Source organism: Sebastes umbrosus, chromosome 7 (genome assembly GCF_015220745.1).
Source record: "Sebastes umbrosus isolate fSebUmb1 chromosome 7, fSebUmb1.pri, whole genome shotgun sequence".
NCBI classification, from domain to species: domain Eukaryota; kingdom Metazoa; phylum Chordata; class Actinopteri; order Perciformes; family Sebastidae; genus Sebastes; species Sebastes umbrosus.
In genome coordinates this window covers 17,158,847-17,184,557 of record NC_051275.1, presented here as the reverse complement: position 1 = coordinate 17,184,557, position 25,711 = coordinate 17,158,847, and the positions used below count along the sequence as shown (strand labels likewise).

Here is a 25,711-nt window from a genome sequence, read left to right as displayed (position 1 = left end):
AAATAGAGGAATGGAGCGCGGGGAGGCCTGGGGATACAGAGGGAGTGGAGGGAGGGAGTGTAAGCGAGCGGGTATACAAGGCCTGAATCCTCAAAATATAGCTTGAACATACATCTGCTGCCAAAAAAGTGACAAGATTCTCTCTAGATGACGGAGGCAGTGCAATATGTTTGAGCAGAGATAGAAAAAGGTGGCAGGGAAATTAACAACCAAAATGAAACAGAGGGAGGCAGCGTCTTTAAAAAAAAAATATACCGGATCGAGATGGACTCTACAGAGGGAGCAAAATGGAAAAAAATTATCAGGCCTGCATCTGTGAGAAATGGATTCCTGTTATTTTAGAGGTAAATAACACAAATCTGATTAAGTAAATACTGTATAATACAATAATCATAAGGTGGCGATATCTACCGGAGTGTTCTACACACACTAGTAGTCAACACTCCCAAACCTGCCACTCAAGCTTATCTGAGATGACTTGTCAACCAAGCAAGTGTATGTCAAGAGACTGCCGTCTGTGTGTGTGTGTGTGTGTGTGTGTGTGTGTGTGGAGAGAAGCGAGATCTCTTTGTGTCTGCGTGCACACAGGTTTGTGTGCTAGCGGGCGCGCCCCATGTTTGTTTGTTGCGCGGTGTGTGTTTTTAGCGTAAACGTGCATGCATGTGTGCGTGCGCGTGGGGAGAGAACCTCACCGCTATCTAAATGGATCACACTTCAGAGTGTGCCGCCATTTCTCAGAAGCTGCCATCTCTGTGCAGACAGACAGACAGACAGACAGACAGACAGACTGGGTGGGTGTGGGGGGGGGAAGTGGGAGACAAGCTCAGCCGGCTCGCTCCACTCAAGGTTATGTCCTGCCTCAAGTTGAGAACTGATGACTGTCACCATGGCAGGAAAATGTGACGGAGCTCGAGAGGAAAAATAACCGTTGTCTTTACTCGCGGGCCATTTCTCCGTGTGATGTGATGCGAGTGTCTTAAATGATGGAAGTTAACAACCTGCCCGGACGATAAAGCCAGGAGACATTCATCGTCCCCCGAACAACTGCTTTGTGTCTCTCTCTTGGGCTGGGGGGTCAAAGGTCAGCCAACTGTGACACAGACATAGAGAGGTCGACTGACTGACCTGCTATTGGCCCCTGACACGGCCCCCCACCAACACCGCGGTAGCCATGGCTACTGAGCTGCAGACAAACATGATGTCGGTGTAAGACTTGGGGGCGGGGGTGCAGGAGAGAGGTCAAATAATAACTCATCTAAGATTCACGTCAATACACACAACTAATCTCCCATTAAAATCTTTTATTTTCCGACGAGAAGACGCCCCAATTTGCACAATCAAACGTGCGCGGATGGATCTGCGAAGGTGAAAATATCATAAAAGCGCGGGGATCTCCATTATCAAAGTCCACGCTCGCGTCCACAGTCTCTAAACTTTCCGCACAGAGGATAGTTAAAGAAGAAGAAAGGTAGGGAGGGAAGACAAGAGGGGAGCAGCTTGTTGCATTAGCATTCCACCAGCAGAGAGGCTGTCTGTTTGCCTCTGGCAGCAGCCGAGAGAGGGGGACACTCTCTGCATCCTCACACAGCTCGTCTATCTCTCCCTCTGTCACTGTCTATCTCTCGCTCTGTCTGTCTCTGCCTGTCTCTCTCTCCCTCGCTCTGCCTGAGTCTGTCTGTTACATTTCTCCCTCCACTCTGCCACTGCCTGTCACGGTTTTTCTACACTCTGGACAATTTTCTCTCTGCAGTCTTCCTGTATCTCCCTATCATTCTACCGCACACTGTCATCTTCTGTTTATCTTTCTCTCCACTAATTTCTATTCTGCCACCTTTCTCTTCACGTTACTTTCATGCAGGACCTCGTGTGCCCCTCACAGTCTCCCCTAGAAATTATACTGTTCTCTACTGGATAAAACTCGAGCCATGAAGTGAGTCATGGAGCTACTAGTGTGGCAGGTGTGAGTGTGCACTCGTACGTTTTTCTTAAGTAACAGATGTATCTATCAATAGAAGCAGAGATACAGCAGATAAATACATATTCACATATGCACAAACAAGCGGTCAGCGTTGCAGGATGCCAGCTAAGTGCAAAGTGCAAAATTCCCTCTCTGTTGCCATGGCGATTTTAATAAACACAAGCCTTGACCACTCCACGCATGCAGATACATAAAAAGCAATCCATTAAACAGTATCATGTTCTGTTTCAATTATTCATTGAATGTATTAAAGGTTGCATTTTTGCATTAAATATTAAATATGATTCCTGTAAATGAATACAAGGGAGGAAAATGGAGCCAAACCAAAACATGAGATTTCATCTTCTTCTCTGAGGCAGTCTAAAGAGGAAGGACGTTAAACCTCATCTTTATTAGAAGATGCCAGCAAGCGGACACACATATACTGTGTAGTACATAAGTAGCAGGACAGTGATTACACTGTTTAGGTTTTGTACTCAGAATTAGATTTGAAATTATGTTCAAGTGCTGACCTTCAAGCTTTTAGCTTTCAGTGGTGTTTACATCCATATGAACAGTCTGGGAATCATTACCATTTTTATACATAGGACGATACAGCAGGACAATGAATGTAATACAGACAAGGCAACCAATGAGTTTTGGGTCAAACAGTGGAATATTATTGATTGGCCCAGTTAGTCACCTGCAGAAGCCCGTGAAATAAACACAAAGTGAAGCTGGTGACAGTACAGATCTGGTAGAGCATCACCTGAGATGATACCAGGTGTCTGAGGTCACTGGGTTGTTATTGACTGCAAAGGCTTGGACACCAAATATCAATATGCTGATTTTATTTATATGTACTGTAGCCTATTTTAACATGTACAATTACTTCATGTATAAAAAGGGCTACATTTGCTACATTATTCATCTGATATGAATGTAAACACTCAAATTAAAGGGGATCTATTATGCTTTTGTGCGTTTTCTCTTTCCTTTAGTGTGTTATATAGTTTTTTTGTGCCATGTAAAAGGTCTGCAAAGTTACAAGCCAAAAGTCCACGCAAAAGGAAGTGACTGTCTCCCACAGAAACACTGCTCCTGAACTGCCTGAAACGTCTTGCTTCAAGTCCCGCCTTTTTTTCCCGCAATGGTGACGTCACCAAGTAACACATTTCCATGACAGCTAGTTTGGCTAACGGTGCTAACAGCGCTAACAACGTCAAAAGTACTGACGAAGCTGACAGTGTTAACCTGAGGGGGAACCGGAGGGTGGGCGCTACTCTCCCGTGATGACGGCGTCGGTCGGGAGGGCGTTAACAGCTGTAACCACCGTATGAGCGCAGTGCAGAGCAGCGGCCGTGAACTAGCCAGTGGGGCACGCTCACATACACTAACATGCACTAAAAGGCATGCGGCTATGTCAGCAAAGCACGGAGTAGCTGGGATTACGACACACACAGAGGGAGAGCGACTTCATTCTCTGCTCAGGTAGACATTACTCCTCTACATCTCAAGCAAATAGTTGTTTGATGCGATATTAATGATCGACTGTCCAACAGAGCACCTTTAAGTAAGTAAGTTTACTACAGTACGTTTAGACGTCACAGGGTGCTTTACAATACTAGTTAAAGCGACAGACAGAACAGACACAAAACAAAAATGAAAATATGAACAAATAAAAAATAAAACCAGTACAGAGCCAAAACAACAACGTGTCACTGTCCCAGTACTTCCAGACTGCACTGTTTGTACAGGTGTGTGCACCCATTTGACTTGAATTGTCAAGTGCTTTTCGACTTGTCAAGACCCAGTCTGTGTTCTCTGCCATGAAAGAAGCCAAACACTTAAGAGAATTCAACTTTTGTCAGCGTTTTCTACCAGCATGCGTGAAAGGTAGCGCCTTGTGAATACCCAGCATAGTTTACTGTCATTCTCTGGCTGAAAACAATGAACATTTGTTCCGACATCAACCGCGTACCGGCTTAAAACACATTCAGACACGAATACAAAAAATACCCTTAATGAAAACATTCAATCACGATAGACACAAAATTACCATATCAGTATGAGGAGTACTCGCCATAATACTCTGATGATGACTCTGCTTTATCAAATTCAATTAGATTATAGAGGCTTAGTCTCCAAATAGCTGTGGGTGAGTAAATCATGTGCCGTTCAGGAGCTGAGCTAAAGCCAAGCAAACTCTGTAGTGTAGCCACCGAGACATTCAAACAAATTAATAGTCCATTAAATAAAAGCAAAACTATGCCGGCCAACAGTGCCTTAAAAGCATATTAGCATTAGAACAGAATAGACACTCATTTGTCTCGTAAGAGTGTGTTTTAGCAGCGAGAAACTCAGGGTTGAGTTAGCAAACCTCTTTCTCAACATACATGTGACATCTGGTGGAGGTCTTTATCCCTACAGTGCTGTGACTGATGGTCCGACCTAACCCCGACATGATCAATTCTTCCTTTTCCCCCCCGCCTTTCTTTCCTTTTCTTACATTGTCACTGAAACTCATCCTTCTCATTTAAAAGGCACTGTATCTCCCTTGTCTCAATTAATCTCACTCTCTCCCTCTGTTTGCCCTTCCACTTTTCCACTCCCCGCATCCCTGCATCCATCTTGTTCCTGCCCTCCCCCTTTACCCCCCCAGGCCCGGCCACCACTCTGGTATTCCCAAAGTCATCCGCAATCAGACATCTTCAATGGATTAATTACACTGTCCTCACACAGCTTGATTGAGCATCTAACATCTACACCCCACCTCTTCAGACCCCGGTGCTCCCGTCCTCACCTCCACCCATTTACACCCCTTCCTATGCTTTCTCTCTTTTATGCTTCCTCTCCTTGCCTCCTTTCCTTCCTTTTTTATCTCCAAACCTCCACCTTCAACTCCACCCCACCCCGACCTCCTGTTCTCTAAAGATGACCACAGCGGTCGTCCCCCTCTTCTGGAGCCTTTTGCTAATTGGACATCGATTCGCCGGGCTCCCTCCATGATCTCCCCTGAAAGTCGGGCTCACGCTAATTGAAGAATTAACTTAGGTGAGACTTGAACCTGGAAAAAAGAGGAAGAGGGAGAAAGTGGCAAAGACGGACAAAATGCTTCAGCTTAAAGAAATACAATAACGTACACACGGGGCGAGCATCCAGGCGCTCACGTACAAAAGATGTGCAAGGAATGAGAGCTCCTGCTAGTATATACTAGGACTGTCAATCAATCAAAATATTTAATTGTGATTTGTGAAAAATGTATTGCACATTTTTTTTATCTCTTCAAAATGTACCTTAAAGGGAGATTTGTCAATAATTTAATACTCTTATCAACATGGGAGTGGACAAATATGCTGCTTTATGCAAATGTATTTATATATTTATTATTGGAAATCAATTAACAACACAAAACAATGACAGATATTGTCCAGAAACCCTCACAGGTACTGCATTTAGGATAAAAAATATGCTCAAATCATAACATGGCAAACTGCAGCCCAACAATCAACAACAGCTGTCAGTGTGTCAGTGTGCTGACTTGACTATGACTTGCCCCAAACTACATGTGATTATCATAAAGAGGGCATGTCTGTAAAGGGGAGACTCGTGGGTACCCATAGAACCCATTTTCAGTCACATATCTTGAGGTCAGAGGTCAAGGCATCCCTTTGAAAATGGCCATGCAAGTTTTTCCTCGCCAAAATTTTGTGTAAGTTTGGAGCGTTATTTAGCCTCCTTCTTGAAAAGCTAGTATGACATGGATTTCTCAGGTTTTCTAGTTTTATATGATGCCAGAATCTAGCACTCTAGCTTTAAAACTGAGCCCGCTACAACTTTAAAATCCCAAGTTGCGTTAATGCATTAAAGAAATTAGTGGCGTTTAAAAGAATTTGCATTAACGCGTTATTATCACCCTAGTATACACATTTTTGCCACATGGTAGGATTCACAAAATGCTACATTGATCATTATTATCTGATTTAGACTAACTTTTATTGAGCAGAGCTTCCATTAACTTCCTTAACAAAACATTAAAAAAAGAGCAGAGGGAAAATGAAACCCTTCAGCCCATCTTTGCTTATTTTTAGCACACAAATACACACAGTCTCTTCTTCACTCCTCCCTCCGACACACACATCCACTGCACATCAATCTTGGATCCAAGACCATAACCCCAAAAGCAGAGTGCTGCTTTGAGTCATTCTAAAATCATGATGGATGACAACTTCCCAAAGCAATCCCTCTGCGTGCCAGCATCATTTAACTAAAGGCATCAACCTGCCCCAGCCAATACCACTCCTCCGTTTCCCCGGCCTGAGAGCGCTGGACCCGCCGTTCAAAACCAAAACCACTGACATATCCTCCTGAGGAGACATATGAAGGCTGCCACAAAAGAATGAGCTTCGCCCAAGTTCCTGATCATGAATCTGTATTGTCCCCCCCCCCCCCTCCTCTTTTTCAGGAGCGGTAAAGACGACGAGATTGCGAGGAGGTTAAGCTGACCTCAGGCTCGCGCTTTTGGAGCGGGCTCACCCTGGAGTGTGAGATGACAAAACATTTAGCCCGATCTCACTCGCAGCTCGCTGACAGGCTGAAACAAAAGAACGGCCTCGGAGGAATTTAAAATCATTGAATGAATGTCAATTAATTTCACAGGACGGACTTGAATTGATTAGAATATAAAACAATCTTTCTTGAAAGCAAAAGGGAATTGATGTCCAAGGCCTTCAAACGGCAAAGAGTGGGAAGACAGAAAAAACGACAGAATGAAAGAAAGACGGCTGATGTTGTGTGTGTGTGCGTGAGCTTAACAGTGTGTGTGCCAAGGTGCATGTGTGCGTGTGGGTGAGCTCAGCAGTTGTGTTGCACGCTTGGCTGGCGGGGTGTGTGTAAAGTAATTAACATGATAGCCTCCCTCTAAGCCTGATAGCCTGTTCCCTGCAGCGAGGTCGTTCAACAGACACCAACAGACACCTGAGCTGCGTCTCAGACACAACCCTGCAACGCATCTCTAATGCAAACACACACACACACACACTAACATGTCCGACCCACATATGCCTGGCTGGTACCAACAAATACTGGGAACATACAGCTATCAGCAGAAATGACATGGTACATGTATACCTGTCAGCAGCATGTTGCACGGCAGCTGACGAACTGTTTATTCGAAATAAACTGACATTTATTAATTCACGTTGACAACCATGCAGACGAAATGCAAAAAGATATATTCGAGAAACGATGTGGAAGGAAGAAATGGAGATAACTAGAAACTCAGGGAGCTGTTGCCTCCGCCAAGGCTGCACAAAATGCTCTCAATATTTTATTTTCATAACAGAAATCATTTTTAATGCACATCTGGATCTGAACTAAAGACATTCTATTCTAATGTCTTTTCTGTTATTATTGATATTTTTATGATAATGCTTTGCATCAAATGACAATGTGAAAGTAGTGATGAGAATCACCTGATTTTGCAGCTCCCCTCAGCTTTACAAAGCTTTATAAAGAGTTTCTTTGTTTAGCTTCCCCACCCCACAACTTCACTGTTTTGGTTCCCTGTCATCGCTCTCACAGTGTCATTTTTGGCCAGAACAGACAGCTCAGTTAGCAACTAGCTGGTGAACATAGTGACGCATTTAGCAGCCAAGAAGGCACATAGTTCCCTCATGAGTTGGCAGAGTCCAACAACAGAGCTAAATGAGAGTGAATATGAGAATATTTCTGAGATTATTAAAGCTTTGTACAAAGATGAATGTTGCCAAGTCAGACTCATGATCAGTGAGCTATGGCCAATTAAATTATTCATTAATTATTAATTAAAGGATTATTCCTGTCGTACTACCTATAGTTGATAAGCCATCAAGTTTAGCAGGATTTCTTGGAGTTGAGATGAGTTCATATTTTATCTAAATGTTGTTGCAATTGCATGATGCGTTCAAGGCTTATTTCTGGCAATTAAGATAACGTAAGCCATGTCTACAAGACTTTGGCACTACATTAAACATGATATATAAAAAAACACAACAAGAAATTAATAACTTTTTTGGCATCATACAAATACATCACATATTTTGTATGATATATTGAAGGTTTGATGAAAGTAGGCGTGTCCATGTATATCCATCCAGTATTTATTTCTTTGCATTATTTGTTTTGTTTACAACTTCCAGAACACTTGACTTGTATATAGACATTTTATTTGTATTATTTGTAGTCTTTTATTTCTATTATGTGTAAGTACATTCAGAGAGTTGCAAAAAAATTCAAATTCCATGTATGTATGTAAATAAACCTGATTCAAGCAAAAAGTAGGCTAGGCCAAGCAAGGAATCTAAAAAAGTTAAAGTGGTTTGTAAATGGCCACATAGTGGAGCTATCTACACCAAAAAAAACAACAATAATAAACTAACTAAAATACAAACAAACGTGATGGGACAAAAAATATTAGCTCTTTGGTGGAGGTAATGAAACATCCCATATGAACACTGGTGGCCAACACAATATCCTTCCCTTTTCTTCCAGTACAATCTATTGTTTCCCTCTTCTTCATCCCTCATAACCCCGAGACCTTCCCTCTGGTCCTCCAATACTAAAACCGTGGCTCGGTGCAGACCCCCAAACACCCCCTTCAGCCTCACACAGCCCTCATTTGCTAAAGGATTAGAGCGAGGGCACCGGGGTCAACATGAGGCCACCACCAGAGACCCTAAAAAAGAAGAAATGCACACACACCAGGGACCACAGAGCTACGAATACACACACATTAGCATTGTGTACACACATGACACTAAAGCGCACACAGTCTGAAGAGCGTACCAGCATTATGTATTCACATACTGTAGGTGTGTAGGCAGGACCCTCATCCCCAGACACGTACCGAAACAGAGACACAAATTTGCATGAGCATGTGCAGAACTAAATAAATTGACCTTAACTCTCGAACTCAAAAGAACACTAATACATATTTGTGCAACTTTAAAAAACCAGGGTCAAATAACAACTTCAGAGAGAGAGAGAGAGAGGAAGGCCGTTGATAAATCGTAGCAGCTTTAAGTTGGCATGAATCACACCTTCGGAAGAAGTCTAAGTGAGAGAGAGAGAGAGACAGGAGGGAGAGTCAGCGAGAGAAGAAAAGTGATTGTCAGGGAGAGAAGAAACATCACTCTGAAAACTTCTAAAGAAGGCCCTGCTCTGGGTTTTAAATGCTCTCCTCCCTCTATCACTCCCTCTCTTCCCACTTTCCTCTCATCCCTTTCATGAATTAAAAGCACGGCCGGTCTGTGGGGAGAAGCATAGTTAATTCTGATCAGATCTCCTCCTCCCCCCTCTCCGCCTACCCCCACCCTCCTCCTCTCCTCCCTGGGCGACGGTTGCCGTGCAGTCTGACAGACGGAGATGGGATCTGACAGTAAACAGGCGTGTGGATGCCCGGCGCGTGATTGACACGTAGGCAGGTCGGCGGGGGCCCGCCCCCCTCCTAATCCTGCCCTGTCAGCTCTAATTGGGGAGGTGGGGCTCCATGTCACCAAGGTGACTGATTGACAGGACCCCAGCTTTGCATAGATATGAGGGAAAGGTGGGGAGGTTCACGCATGGCATAACACTGTTAACACTACTACACCGCTAATAGAGATATGCGTGTGTGTGTGTGTGTGTGTGCGCGCGTGATTGCTGCGCGCTCATGCACATTCACAGACGCCCAGATGCAGGTGAAGACACTCAAGAACATGGCTGAGCACACAAATAAACCCACAACAATAACCATGAACAAAATCGACATGCATACAGGATGTCTGAACGCAGAGTGCATTTACAAACATACACACACACGCGCGCGCACATACACGTACACATACACACACATACACAATCTCTTGACATGCTGTGATGAAGAGCAGAGGTTGTAAATGCTACAAGTACTGAGATACGGGACGCAGGGAGGAGCGATTCAGAGGTCTTCACCATGTCGAGGCCAATGAACGACGGGGCAGGGGTTAGACACTCTGCTATAACACTTCAGCCTGTGGACATGCAAATGTGTGTTAAATTAAAGACTGTCTGAGAGTGTATTTGTGTGTGTGTGTGTGTGTGTGTGTGTGTGTTGGGGTGATGCCTTTTGGACACACTTGATGTTCTATATGGCAGTTGTTCCCATCTTGGGGGTCAGGACCCCCTAAAGGGTCACAATATGATTAACAAGATAGAAAAAAAGAAACAAGCTTAGTGGCTCAGTGAGGCTGTACTTAGGCACAGCCATGCTTTGAGCTAAATGTTAATGTCAGCACGCTAAACTTGCTCAGAATGATCCCATCGGTTTGTGGACTACTGTTTTGAAGCCTTGAGTTTTGACCATCGCCATCTTGCTTTTTTGCAACCAGAAGTGACACAAGAGGGTGGAGCTAAGTACAACTGAACGCTGAATAAGAAATTTTTAGGTGACCAAAATGTTGATATTAACTTTCATGAACTGAAAACAAACTGTGAAAGGGTTTAAGTTGTAAGACGAAAACACGGACAACTCCCAGACCGGACAACACCCTAAATCATCTCCTGCTTTATGGTCTATTTGACTCTAAATTGGACCATAATTTACTAAATGAACATCATGCTGTATTGAAGAAGACTTGAAACTCGAGATTGAGACTATAAACTCATGTTCACAATGTTTACTGAGGTAATAAATCAAGTGAGAAGTACTACTGACTACTAAGTGACTACTTTTTGCAACCAGAGGAGTCGCCCCCTGCTGGCTATTAGAAAGAATGCAAGTTTAAGGCACGTCCCCATTGGCTTCACCAAACACAAATTAGCTGAGGCTGATGGGAATGTCATTAGTTTTGCAGCCATTTAGTCATAAACCAAATTATTGGACAAATTTAAATTTTGACCTGATGATGGTGCTAGATAAAAAAAATCACCAAAGTGATTACAATTCATCCTGAAAGGATGTCTGAACCAAATATAATGGCAAATCCATCCAATAGTAGTCGAGACATTTCTCTCAAAACCACAAATGTCAACCTCATGGTGGCGCTAGAAGAAAAGTCACAGGATCATTAAAGTCTTTAATATTCATCCTCTGGGCTCCGTGATTGATTATAGAAAACGTCATGACAATTCATCCAATAGTTGTTGAGATATTTCAGTCTGGATCGAAGATGTGGACCGACCAACAGAACATTACATAATACTTTCAGTCACCAATTAGTTAAAACTAATGCAGTTTAAAACAACAACCCTGCAATAAATTCTGCTTTCATGAAGGTTATAATTGTTTAGAGATGTAATGATTGTGTCAACTGTATGGTAATTTTGGAGGCTGTAGTTTGTGGTGTTGTTGTTGAATTGTATAAAGTTATACTGAGTATATATTATTCATCCCATGTGTTTTATAGCACACAGTCCACTCTGTTTATATGGAAGAGGTAGACTAAATAGAAGGTAGATGGGTTTACCTAACAAACTACTCAACATTCAGTACATTTTGTAGACTCCTTCTACTTTTTAATCTTTAAGCTTTTTTTCTTGTTAAATTCTAGACGGTTTTGCATCCTCAGGCCTCTAAAAGAATTCTAAATATGCAAAAATCTGAGAGGGAAAAATCACTGGTTAAGCTGCTACATGTACAAACTATGATGAGGGGTGGCAGGTTATTGCCTGCTTCATTATAAGGGGTTATAAACCAAAACCGCTATAAGAAACTGTCAAAGTTTGTGCTCCGAAGCATCTGAATTTGTACGGCTAATTATGAATTGTTAATTGTAATAGCTCACATCTTTGTGTGTGAATTTATTTCAGCGATAGTGTGTGTGAGTGCATGTGTGCATGTGAGCGTGCATGGGAATATGTGTGTGTGTGTGTGTGTTTTGATTGACAGCTGCCACTGACCTGTGCCAGTCAGAGTGCCATACTGCGGGGCGGTGGGGTCGATCGCTACGGAGACGACCTTCGCCCTCATCTGCATCCTGCCTTCATTAGCGGAGCCAGGGAAGGAGAATAACAACCCAATAAATTAATAAAGAGAAAGAGGGGAGAGAGAAGGAGGGGAAGGAGGGAGGGAGAGGACAAGAGGAGAGCAGGCAGAGCAAGGGTAAAACAGGAAGAGAGAGTGAGGGGAGGAAGGAAGCAGGCGGTGAGGAAGGAAAGGTGTGAGAGGAAAGAGTGACACGCTGAAGTATAGAGCGAGGAGATGGAGGGAAACGCTGCAAAAGGCTAAGGGTGTGCGGTCAGCTCAGGTAAGGAAAAAGGCTAATGAATGAAAAGTAGAGAGAGTAAATGGTACTGAATTTATCCCTAGCAATAAAAATCCAAATGCAGATAAAAGATGCATCCGCAGTATATTGTGACGACGCGCCGAACCACAACCGAATTTGTAAATTTACCCAAGAAGGACTGGGAAACAGATTTTGCCAAACACATCTCTGGGGCTGATTTAGGAATGTGGCTCCGAGCCCTGTTTAAACAGTGTATTGATACATTACCATCTGCACTGGCTCTTAAATGCCAGTATTGACAGAGATGCTCTAACTGGTCCACAGAGCAGCATTTTGACGGGGGCCAAATGTTCCAGATCCCCCACCCTCTTGTTGATTGGGTTGACCACACAGCAAATGTGTTGGTAAAGTATGAGGTTTAATCAGCCGCTATTGTAACCGATACATAGCCTCTCGCTGGTCTTGTTCACAGGCAGACAGAGGTAGAGAGAAAAAAAAAATACCTCCACACTCGCAGTAAAACACACACAGCGGAGTCCAGGGGAAGCTTGCCGCGTAAATAAATTATGAACAAGTATGTTACGCGGGATAGACTGTTGGTTGGGAGCTCTCCCAGGAGGACTCTAGTAATGATGTTTTCTCATCTTCCAGCACAGTTGTGTAGCATACACCAACTTCCATTACTCCATCTTCATCAGCGTGATGGATGGAAATGCGGCCTATCCTTATGCTGAGAGATCTGCTTTTCAGATTACAATGAGCTGTATATTTCAAACTTATCTACGCGGAGCAGAGGAATACAAAGGCAGAGACATCTAGGCCAGATTTCTGACAGCAACTTGTCTGTATGGATAGATCAGTTTGAGATGTTCATCGAGCCGATCACAGCCAAGTCTAACTGAATTTGTGGAGGCAACAACATCAGCGCTCTCCGCAGCGACGCGCAGCCTGCTATAACACGTCGCATCAAAAAAGCCCCCATCTGTTGAGAAGACACGGGTAATGTGCCTGACCCTGTTTTCTCCGTCTCTAACTGAGAAGTGCTGGCTGTTCGGGGTTGCGGAGTGTGAGCGGCGGGGAGCGGGGCCTGCTGTGCTGGGGAGGAAATTCTCAGGGCGATCGATGCGGAGGATTAGGGCCGGCTTTGGGGGCTCAGAGGCCTGGATCTGAGCAGTATTCTCAGCGGGGCCCCTGGGAGAGCTGGAGAGGAAAGCTGGAGGAGAGAGGAGAGGAGGACCAGAGGGAGAGAGAGGAGAGAGAGGCTAACCTGGAGCTGTCAGGAGGCTGAGAGAGGGTTGGCCAGGCTGGGAATAGAGGAGCGGTCATGGTCCCAGTTGACATTATGAATGGGGCCGAGACTCCGCCACCCACTCAGATAAACACTGGACAGTGTGATTGGATGAGCTGCAGAGCAAAGAGGAGATTTAATGTAACAAAGAGAGAGACAGAGAAAACAGACTGATAAAACACAGATGAAGTTTTCGCCTCCTTACTCTCTCCATCTTTTAATTTTCTCCAGGCCAAATCGGTAGTTGTCTTCTAACTTGATGAGTGCAGCACACACAACAAAAGGCTCCCTCCGTCTGTGTGTCTGCCTCTGATGCTCATGATTGGTCAGCCCGTTCGCCAGCTCGCCGCTCTCCCCCGGGTGCAGACGGTTGGATCCATGATTCATTTTGCAATGAGGAAAAAAAAAAGAAAAAGGAGAGAGCGCATGTGAGAGAAGAAACAGCCAAGACCACTGGGAAATTATACGGTGGAGCGGCGTGGTGGATCTGGAATTAAACGGCATAATTAATCAAGCAAAAAAACAAGCACGTTGCTCATACATTTATTATTTGCATTTTTTCCACTTCAGGAGATGTAATCAGCAGATATACGTCGGGGCCCCTGATCCATGTCGCGGGGACCCGGAGGCCAAGCGCCCACTTCGACCACTGACCCTAAAAGCGTAAAGTGGGATCAGTTCTGCTCGGCGTTTTATTTTTTTTCCTCACCGACTATCATCTCCACACAATGCCCTCTGCCTCCAAAGTAATCTCCACAACAAGCAGAACAAGTCCCACAGAATCATGTTGTTGTCTCCCTGTCCTTTAAATTAGGGTGTCTGCAAAATTGGGTTCACAACTCCGGGCTCTCTGCGGAGTTGTTCTGCATTATGCAGCGTGTGCACTTGACCCGATGAAGCGAAACTAGCCACTTTTGGAAAGATAGCGTGGAAATATTACAGCAATATGATCACACAGCAGTAAAGGGGGCCGACAAAACCATGTAAACCACCTCACAAAACAACCTTAAAATAAGTAAATCTGCATCGCAAACACGGTTACAAAGGTCACATTAGGTTGCCAATTAGCAGCCCTTGCTAAACCCCTGTACACTACTGTGTGTCCATCATCCTGTATCCTTATGAGAGTTGTGTTTTTTCTGATTATGGCATACAGTTGTAATGATTTTCAACGCTGCTCCCCACTAAATAATTTTGCATTTTCTTTAACGATGCACCTGCAAGTTGGGCACAGATAATTTAGCTTATTTGAAACTCTGTTTGCTGTCTCATGTTGCTTTTGAAAACTCAATTACCAAAGCAGTGATTGCCAGATCTGTTTTGTATGGTCTTGTTTTGTAGCTGACATGTAACCTAATATCACCTGATAATTATAGGAGTTTCTAATATTTTGATTTAGTTACTTAAAGGAACAGTGTGAAACATTTAAGGGGATCTATTGGCAAAAATGGAATATAATATTAATAAGTATGTTTTCTTTAGTGTTTAATCACCTGAAAATAAGAATTGTTGTGTTTTCGTTAGCTAAGAAAGAGACGTTTATATGAACATAGAGAGCAGGTCCTCTCCACGGAGTCCGCCATGTTTCAACAGTAGCCCATAACGGACAAACCAAACACTTCACTTAACTTTTCCTGCTTGTGCCGGAGTCGATAACATTGCTCACTCCCGTCTGCCGCTCTCCCTCTCTTGCTTCACCACTCACTTCCCACATAGACACACACTCTACGCACTGGCTCTGCTCCATATAACCTATGCTACTCTTACAACAACTGGCTCTAGAGAGGGCGATTCGCGTTTTCGAGTCAGCCACCGTAGCTCTCCAACACGCTTGGCACAAAGGTGAGGCTTCAGTAGGTTGCAATCTCCTCACCTCACTGCTAGATACCGCCAGATCCTACACCAAGGACCTTTAAAATCCTTTTTTTCCATGTGGTATTTTGCAAGATTCTGCCTGCTCTTGTGGTCATTTTTTGCTGTGATATTTTCAAGGTATCTTTACAAAAAGTTCCTAATCAACTACATTTAGGAATCTCCAACTTGTCACCCCAATTTTGCAACCTAAAGTACCTTTAACCCCCCCGGCACTCCTCTTGTCTCATGTTGCAGATGTCTATGAGCTATGACATGAGCACTTCAACCACAGCGTTCAGATTGATTTTTAATTGTGTTTGTGTAAATGTGTGTGTATTTTTTCCTACCTTGTTGATCATCTCACAAGCCCTCAGATTGACCTTGTGACACATCAGGGGGGATCCCATCTGGGAACAACTGACCTTTTAAGGACAAGGACAACATAGCACATAGAATATATTACATTCATGCTACTGGCTACCATGGCATACCACTGGCTAAACCATCGAAGGAGAGATGAAGACGAGAGGATACAGCTGGAACAGCATTGAGTAGAAAGCAAACAACAGAGATGAGTGGAGATCCTTAGTCCTTGCCCTATGTGCCACCAGGTGCAACAAGGACTAAGTAAGTAACCTACTGGCTGTAGCTTTTTTATCTTTGATTCACAGGTTTGTTTGCTGTCTGTCACCTGGTGATCAATAAAGTTTGATCTTATTTGATCATTTTATACTAATAAAGAATGGTAAAAATGCGATAAAGCACAATGTCATACTATATTAAACACAGATGGCCTAATAATATGTACATTAGTAGTGATGGTAGTGAGAGTACAGGTTGTTATTGTAGGAATATTGATTACAGCATACAGAGCATTGCTGAATAGAATAAGCTATATTTTTCTACATCATGCACTTCATGTTTGATGATCACCTGTGCCAGGTGTGGAACAACTGACCTTTTCAGGACAAGGACGACATAGCACATAGAATATATTACATTCATGCACACTATACCTTCTGGCTTTTTATCTTTGATTCACAGGTTTGTTTGCTGTCTGTAAAACTTCCACCTGGTGATCAATAAAGTTTGATCTTATTTGATCATTTTTATACTAATAAAGAATGGTAAAAAAAATGCTATAATGTCACACTATATTATACGTAGAAGGCCTGATAATATGTACATTATTAGTGAGAGTACGGGTTGTTATTGTAGGAATATTGATCACAGGATGCAGAGCATTGCTGAATAGAATAAGCTGTATTTTTACATCATGCACTTGATGTTTGATGATCACCTGTGCCTCCACCACCACCACATGTATCTAACCCTCATTATATGCCCATTATGCATAAATACATCTGCCCAGCCATTTGAAACGTATCTACCACCTACTGGCTATAGCTTTTTTTTTTTATCTTTGATTCACGGGTTTGTTTGCCATCTGTAAAACTTTCACCTGGTGATCAATAAAGTTTGATCTTATTTGATCATGTTATACTAATAATAAAGAATGGTAAAAATGCTATAATGTCCCACTATATTATACACAGAAGGCCTGATAATATGTACATTAGTGGTGAGAGTACAGATTGTTATTGTAGGAATATTGATCACAGGATGCAGAGCATTGCTGAATAGAATAAGCTGGATTTACATCATGCACTTCATGTTTGATGATCACCTGTGCCAGGTTTGCAACAACTGACCTTTTAAGGGCAAGGACGACATAGCATATAGAATATATTACATTCATGCACACTATACCTTCTGGCTTTTTATCTTTGATTCACAGGTTTGTTTGCTGTCTGTAAAACTTCCACCTGGTGATCAATAAAGTTTGATCTTATTTGATCATTTTTATACTAATAAAGAATGGTAAAAAATACACAATGTCACACTATATTACACACAGAAGGCCTGATAATAATTGCATTAGTAGTAATGGTAGTGAGAGTACAGGTTGTTGTTGTTATTGTATGAATATTGATCACATAAGCTATATTTTGAAGCCTACATCATGCACTTGATGTTTGATGATCACCTGTGCCTCCACCACCACCACATGTATCTAACCCTCATTATATGCCCATTATGCATAAATACATCCGCCCAGCCATTTGAAACGCATGATCACTTTCCAGAGCTGGTCAATACCGGCTTGTTCCTGGAGCGCCGTCATCAATCGAGCCATCAATATGGAAATACCAGTGTGACCCAGACATTAATCAATGCTTCTCCTCTGGGAGGAGAGAGAGAGAGGAGGTTCAGGGGCAACCTAAAATCATCAATGAGACGGATCGGCCTGCAGTCAGGCTCGGACAGTCCGTATTGATAAGAGCATTTCCACCTGTAGCGGCCTGTAGAGGAGCCGTGATGGGGATGTGGAGGCAGGAGGCAGCATGGCCTCCTCGCATCTGAATTCAATACCCGCCGCCGCAGCTGCGATGCTCCGAGCCCAGAAAGACACGGTTGAGCGCAGATACGTGCCTCGACTCATCATAAGACCGGTCTCTTTTTCCCTCTCCATATATATGTCCCCTTCCTCCTCCATCCTCCTCATCCTCCTCCTCTGTCTACCTCTGAACTTTCTCTTTTTTTTTGGTCACTAAAGAAGCACATCACGCCTCTAATGCAGAGCAACAATGGCTTCAAATTAACTTCTTTGTCTTTATTCCTGCGGCTTACTTTACCTCCTCCTCCTCCTCCTCCTCCTCCTCCTCCTCTCTGCACAATCTCTGGAGTTTAGTCAAACCTATTTCCCTCCTCCAACTTCAAACTGTGAGAGGAGGAAAAGTGGAGCTTCCAACATCAATGAGAAACGTCTTCAGATGCTCGTCTCACGCACTCATCTCACCGGATTAAAGCGTCGTCTTCACTGTTGACATCCTCAGAAACCTTAAAACCTAATCAATTAGAGGTCCATGCTCTCTCTCTCTCTCTCTCTGTGCCTTCACCAGGATACAAGCAGAGCAGGTAGTGGATGATGGGTAATGTGGGGCAAGTCAGCCTCCTAGTGGAGAGGTTGTGTATGCACAAGAGGGGGAAGAAACAGCCCTGTGAAGACATTTTTATTAAAGAAAAAAATGAGATGTGATTTAGTTGAGTGGCTTAATGGAGCTCTAATATTCTCTTGTCTCATTTTCCAACCTCTCGTATTAGTGGATGGCATTCCTGGCTAACCCTGAGTGGGTTTCCAGTATACCCATATTTGACTTCCAATCAAATCCCCACACCGCTCGCTCCCTCATGACACTTCATAAAAGGTTAGAGTTCAAGGGTCGTGTGTCCTGTGTGCACACGGGTTTGCCCTTTTCATTCCCAATCAGCCGCTTTCTCTCTCTCTCTCTTTTTTGTTCTCTTCCTGTGCCAGAATGGAGAAGAGATGCACCACAAAGGTCACGGACATGGATTTCCTTTGGTTTGACTCAATGAAAAGGTCAGATGAGGGCACCATGAAATGGCAGCGAGGCCCTCGATTCGCCCTCACAGGGACCCGAGTCCTTAGGCTACATCACCCTGAAAATGGCACAGGCGGGAGGAGCCCTTCTCGGGGCCCGCTTTGCACAGAAACCGGCAGAGTCCCGTGGGCCGCCGTGACCTTGTCTGGTCACTCCCATGTGGTTTTGGTGGCCCTTCAACAGTGTAAAGAGAAAACACAGCAAAAAAACTTCTTGCATGCTGTGTGAAACTAAACTTTTTAGAACAGTAATGCACACACTGTGACTGTAAATACTTCTATTTTCTATTTAAAAGTCATATTGATTACATTTTTATGTAGACGAATAATTAAAAAAACAAATACATTCACAAAGCTTTTAGAAAGGTGGCAAATAAAAGTATATCTTTTCCTGGAAACGTTTAATTAACGGAAGAGACGATTAATTGTCATCATTTTCAAAATGAATGTTTTGTTTATCTCTGTGGAAGATATCTGATGTTCAGTTCCCACGTCCAACAAGGCTTGTGAGCCATTAGTAAAACGATGTTGGAATCACAATCAAGTTGCCAGTTAGTGTGGAAAAAATGGATAAATACTGATAAAAGGGCAGCGCGGCTCACACACACATCTAATGTAGGCCTATAGCTACATGTTGCAAAATGATTTCATACTCTAAGATTTATCACTTGACATGACAATCTCTCTGAGTCTCACTTGACCGTAAAATACGCAGGTTGTACAACAAACTGGCAACCACTTGTTGTGAAGTGAAAGCAACAGAATGGGGAAGGCAGAGGGCGACACCTAGTGGCCGAATGTTATCAATAGCACCTTTAATATATTTTACTGGCAACAGTGTTACACAAACTGATGGAAATTGCTCTTTACCCATTTGTCTTGTACAGTGTATTATATGTAAGTGTGTGTGAGTAGGGTTTTAATGTGATTTGCTCCTCCACCCAAAAACTGCATATAGGTGATTTAGCAAGGAGTTTATCAATCAATCGATCAAACTTTCTTTGTATAGCACCTTTCATACAGGTTAGTGCAGTTCAAAGTGCTTCACAGTTGACTGACAATGACTGATAATGAGACAGAACAAGTGTAAACTGTGAAAACAACAGAAAAGACAAAAACAATTCAACAATTTGATAATTTGACAATTTGAGACCAATGCACACGAGATAATAAAATGATAAAAAAGTAATAAAATACAATTAAAAGCTTTAATAACAATAATAGTAAAAATAAAAAAATCGATTAATAAAATAAAAGTATACAAATTAAATACAATAAAATAAGTAATTAATAAAATAAGAAAATCTAAGAAAATCTTACAACTTAAATACTATAAAATAAGTGACTAAAATAATAACCATTCTTAATCAAAGGCCTGGCTGAATAGGTAGATTTTAAGTTTACATCACTAATAATCAGTTCAGGTGAGGATATGATGAAAAATCTGCCTGAGGATGTTTGCTGTAAGCAGGGACAGATTTCTAATTTGTCAAGCTGACTGGTTTGCAAAATCAAAATCCACTGAATAACATGTATGTAATATTTCAACTTTATTTTCACACTACACTGTTTATACTGTTCTGCGTGATTCTACTCTTCAGCAATTTTTGAAATCTCTTTTTATTACATTTTTTTTCAGGCATCCTGAAATGAAGAATAAACATATTATGCTACATAAAATTTAATTTAATTTTATCAGAATTTCCTCTTATATATATATTTTTCTTTAAAGGAACAGTGTAACATTTCAGGGGTCTATTAGCAGAAATAAAATATTCATAACTATGTTTACAGTGGTGTATAATCACCTGAAACTAAGAATCATTGTGTTTTCATTAGCTTAGAATGAACCCTTCATATCTACATACTCCTCTTCACAGAGTCCGTCATGTTTCTACAGTAGCCCAGAACGGACAAAACAAACCCTGGCTCTAGAGAGAGCCTTTCACGCTTTTACATTACCTGAAGGCCACCGTAGTTCTCCGACACGCTTGTAAAACTGAGGTAACGTGAGCCACAGAGTGCAAAACTGTCTGACTTCCGTTGATCCTAAAGTTGTGTTATTATGGTAAGGATGGACTCTGAGCGAGGCGAATAGCGTTATCACGGTTTTGCACTCAGTGGCTCACGTTACCGCAGTCTTGGAAAGGGAGGAGTGAGCGGAGGGGTACTCAGCTGGTTGCAATCTGCAACCACACCACTAGATGCCACCAAACCTACACAGCGCACCTTTAAATTAACAGCTGATATTACCTCTTCAAGCCGATGGTGAGAGGTTGCATGCAGACATCTCTTCGTTTTATGGTGTCACAAGCCAAAAAGGTTGGGAACCACAGGTAAAAACAATGGTTTTGGAAATTTGGATGTGCTGCCTCACAGGAATAGTGATCAGAGCTATGATATGTTGATGAATAGCAATGTATAAGTTCTTTTTTGATGTTGTAAACACGTAACTTAGGGTCCATTTAGCTTTTCCAGAGCTTAGTTGAGGTTAATTTAAATTTAGAAGTTGATTAAGAATTCATTAGACTAACTGCAGACTGATCAGGATGTTCCTCATCTATTCCACGTGTCATGAATCATTCATGTGTAACAAAGAGACAAGAGGCAGAAGTTTTACAAGATTTGATTTATTAACTATGATACAGATCACATAAGGCCTTGCTGTATACACCATTCCCATTGAGACAAATTACCATACTCAGCAAATAATGACAGTTTTTTTGTTTGATGTTATCTTTTCACTTTACAGTACTTCATTTATTTTTTTATTTTTATTTTCTCCCCCTCCCCATTATTTCTTAATATTTTTTTTTTATCATCTCTTAAATAGTGAGAGTGGTGGAGCCCTCTTCCTCGGTTGGGAAGAAATCATGCACTATACTGGGCTGCTCTCTCAATCGTTCACAAAGAAATTGTTAAAAAAAAAAAAATGCTTTGTATTTTTTTTAATTATTAAAATAAAACATAAAAAGAAACTTTTTTTTTCTATCACCACTGACTAAAGGGCAAAGTGTTAGACCCCCTAACATACCAATAAACAACCATTTGAATATAGTTTTGCTTGTTTCTCATTTTTAACTTAACAGACATCTGTCACCATTGTTGCAAAAACAAAAAATAAACAAAAAATGAAAAAGAAAAGCAATGCAGCCACATATTATCGCTGAACCAAAGTCACATTTTTAAATTCAATTGTTCTTCTAAACTGTCACTTTGCTTCCCGTCTCTCCCTCGACCCTTTTTTCCACAGTCTTTGGCTGCCTCACAGTCAGTTCAGTATTAACACATTGATATACACGGGGAACGCCACTGGCCGGCGTTCACACACAAGTACCAGTGGTCGCCCCTCCTTCCTCCCTCCGTCTCCCAAATAATGATCCCATTCACCCGTTCGCTGTCCGTCTTACCTCCCAATCTCCCCCCCATCTCTCTCACACTTTCTCTGAGGATCAGTGTGTGTAATCTGGACGAGCTAACAGGGTTACACAGCGGGGTAATGACCGCGAGGAGAACTGCATTCCTCTCCTTCACGTTTATTTGGATCACGCTGGTGTCTGGCTGTCTGCCAAGCACAGCTTGCTAGCATGTTAGCTCAAACCAACCCACCCACCCAAACACACACTCTTAATTCCTCTAATCACACACACACGTACACCCACGCACAAGGTAAATAGGTAGTGTAGACTTATAAAAGCTCCTTTAAGAGTTCAGTGATTGGTTAAAAGGTTTTCCTTTTGGGCAGAGAGGACAGTCTGGGGGGAGACATGCAGAGATTCAGTGTCAAACGGAAGAAGTGACCTTGGTGAGCATCTGCTTAACATTAACACGCATAAGTTCACATGTGCACACACTTTCTCCAGCTCACAGAAGCACGCACACACACTTCAAAAGCTGCTTCGATCAGGGCTCAGCGATTCTTCCTCGAGCCCCATCTCGCTGGTTTCTACGGTAACAGCAGGCCGGGCCCGAGGAATTCTGTGATGCTCCGTTGCAGTCATGCAGACGGATGAATGGACTGTCTGTTCTGTCTGCTGTCTCTCCCAGACCCTCTTGGACTAGGAACGACTACTAGGAGATGTGGTGGCATGACAGTGACAGCGGGGGGACTCTGGTGTAGTGGTTACACTCTTGCAAATTATTATTTTGAGTCCACGGAGAGCAGGTTTGAGTCTTCTTTCCAGAGGCATAACACTGCGTCGTAAGAGGACAGCGTGCTGACTGGAGCAGTGGTTACCAATTATTTCCAACGATAAAAAGCCCCCCCACCTGTCAAAACTCGAGACTCGCTTCCAGCTCTTACTTTCTGGCCTGTAATGCTACATTTTGCCTCAATCTCCCAAGTCTTCATTTCCTTCCACTCAAATCTGGCGTCAGGGAAGTGGTATGCACTCTTTTACAAAAGGGCTGAGTGCTTTGGTGAAGTGGAAACTAACAACAAAGACAGAGAGGCAATTTTGTTCACTGCATGTCTAATCAACTGCAAGAGCAGAGCCCGAATCTATTTAATCTCATTTGATTTGCACCAGATTTAAAACTGCTGTTGTTCTTTTATTTACACTCTTACACTTCATGAGCTCTAAAGTTAATTTGACCTGACACACAGTGGTGAAAAATCATAATAAATGCACCTATAAGAGGATCTGACGCTGCACAAACCACAGGAGGAAAATGCTGCTACGCCCATGCAGTAGTGGAAGTGAGGTTATGGCTACAATACCCATTTCTTCCTCTAGATGGCAGTGGTGTGCTCCCAGAGAGAGAGAGTAGGGTGGACTGACAATAAAGTGAACGGTGGCTGTCATGTCATGGCAGCTCCAATTTAAAATGTGCCTTCAAAAGTGCTCAGAAAAGTGCTTTTTGAACAAGGTCCTCACTGTGGAAACTGCAGCACCGACTCGCTCTTAAAAGCGCCACAGCGTGAACAGAAGCGACATGACAGGTGAAGGTCCAACACTGGAATTATTCCCACTATCTGCCTAATGCGGGGAAATTCAGGTAAAACAAAAAGGCATGGATACAGGCGCACACAGACACTTACACACAAGGCCACGCGTTGAGTGATAGGCCCCGGGTTTCTCTACGTTTGTCAAATGAAGGACAGAATAAAAAGCGCGTTGGAATCACGATTTAGACTAATTAATATACGCTGTTTTCTTCATGTGTTTACAAAGACAGGGCATGAGGTTGAAGGTCAAACTGAGAGAGAGCAAACAGAAAACTGGGAGGAGCCTTCCCACAATGCAGAGGGTGTGAAAGTTCCCATAATCCTTTGCTCCAATTCACTGCCTAACAGATCCGGTTGGTTTAGATTTTTTTTGTTTTCTGTGCTTGGCATACTGCCTCTACTGATTTCGTCTGCGTGCGTGTAGCCGTGAGAGGGGTTGATAGATAGGAATGTCAGAACATCCTGTCGGGTGAGTAGTAACACGTGTTTCTTGTCCTCTGTACAGTGGGGAAATAAACAAACAATGTGTTCAGGACTCGCTGTCTGCTCCACGTTGTACCAGCCGCAGCCTCCCAGGTCAGTACAGTTGGTTAGGTCGGATTGCAAAAAAAACGTGCGCCGTCCGCCAAAATTCCCAGCACAGCTAGAGGCTAAGGGATTGAGGAGAATGGTTGTCGGAGGCACGCTGGCCACTGGGTGTTTGTGTGTGTGTGTGTGTGTGTGTGTGGTGAAGCGATCCCAACATAACAGAGTTTCCACTTGACTTCCGAGTCCCTCCCTGAGTCCCTTTAACAGTTACTGGCATCATCTCACTCATTAGTGTGTAGGTTCTCTATAAGGCAAGGAGGGCGGGCCTAGATGAAGTGAGACAAAGGGATAAAGTGGTGAGGAGGGAGGAAGATCATACCGCCAGTTCAGAGGCTCTTCAGTGTTCCCCTTTTCTGCCTTGTGTGTCCCATTTTTCTAAAAGCAACAAGAGGCTCGAACGCCCCCTTCTTCTCCCAAACATGTAGGTTTCTCCCTGTACATACTGCATCTCACTCAATCTCTCCAAACTTCTCTTCCTACCTCCTGTTCTCGTTTTTTCTTCTTCCCAAACTTCAAAATCTCTTATTCTAAACCCTTAAATCTCTCTGAATCTCGTTATCCGTCTTCTTCGTTTTTTTTTTTTCTTCTACCTCTTTCCCTTGATCCCTGGTTCACAGCGTGTGTTGTTCCGTAGGAGGGTGATGGGGGTGCAGGGAGGGCGGCAGCAGGGCTGGGATGGGGGACTGGGGAGTAGCGGGTGGGGAGTGGGGTGGGGACTGGTGTTGATGGAGGTGATGGTGGTGGTGGTGATGGTGGTGGATAGGAGGGCCGTAGTGTGGGATGACGGGAGGGGTGGCGGGGAGGACGTAGGGAGTCGGGGACGGAGTCGGCGAGGGCGAGTAGCCTCCGGCCATGCAGGAGTAGGCCGAGGTTCCTCCCCCGGAGGAGAGCGAAGAGGTGGGGGAGCCGGGGAGGCCGTCGGCCAGCGGCTGATTGTAGAAGAAGTACGCGCACTGGTGGATGAAACTCTCGATGATTGTCTGGTAGGTGCGGGTGGCGGTCAGGGCGTCCATGGTGGTGAAGTCTGGTCTCATCAGTGTGGGCCAGAAACAGATGGACAGGTTCTCACTGGTCATTAGGTTCAACTTGTTGTTCTGGCTCACCCTGTGCAACACAAAAAAAAACAAAAGGTGAAATTAACAATCGACTCAGGTGTTTACTGTGTACTGTCGGGCCGCAACTAACAATTATTTTCATTATTGAATAATGTGCCAATAATTTTCCCTGAGCCGTAAGTCATTTCATCAAATTGTTTTGCCCAGCCAACAGTCCAAAACCCAAAGATCATATAAAGCAGAGAAGAGTGAAAAATCCTCACATTGGAGAAATTGGAACGATAAAATATTTTAGCACTTTTGCTTTAAAGTTACTTAAAGAGGACCTATTATGC

General features: G+C 43.2%; 2 protein-coding genes across 3 annotated transcripts in view; both read right to left on the bottom strand.

Annotated features, from left to right (window-relative positions):
• Positions 1–15,035, bottom strand: part of npas1 (neuronal PAS domain protein 1) — a 69,701-nt gene extending 54,666 nt beyond the window's left edge. Inside the window, exons 1-3 of the mRNA XM_037775183.1 lie at positions 13,674–15,035; positions 13,448–13,584; positions 11,855–11,935 (exon numbers count right to left, since the gene is read on the bottom strand). The gene's annotated coding sequence lies outside the window, so the exon portion shown is untranslated. The remainder of the gene's footprint in view (positions 1–11,854; positions 11,936–13,447; positions 13,585–13,673) is intronic.
• A 6,364-nt stretch (positions 15,036–21,399) lies between these two features.
• Positions 21,400–25,711, bottom strand: part of arhgap35a (Rho GTPase activating protein 35a) — a 78,785-nt gene continuing 74,473 nt past the window's right edge. For both annotated transcript variants that reach the window (XM_037775182.1, XM_037775181.1), the window contains exon 7: positions 21,400–25,425. In XM_037775182.1, the coding sequence (XP_037631110.1) occupies positions 24,933–25,425 (493 nt within the window). In that variant the 3' untranslated portion in view covers positions 21,400–24,932. The remainder of the gene's footprint in view (positions 25,426–25,711) is intronic.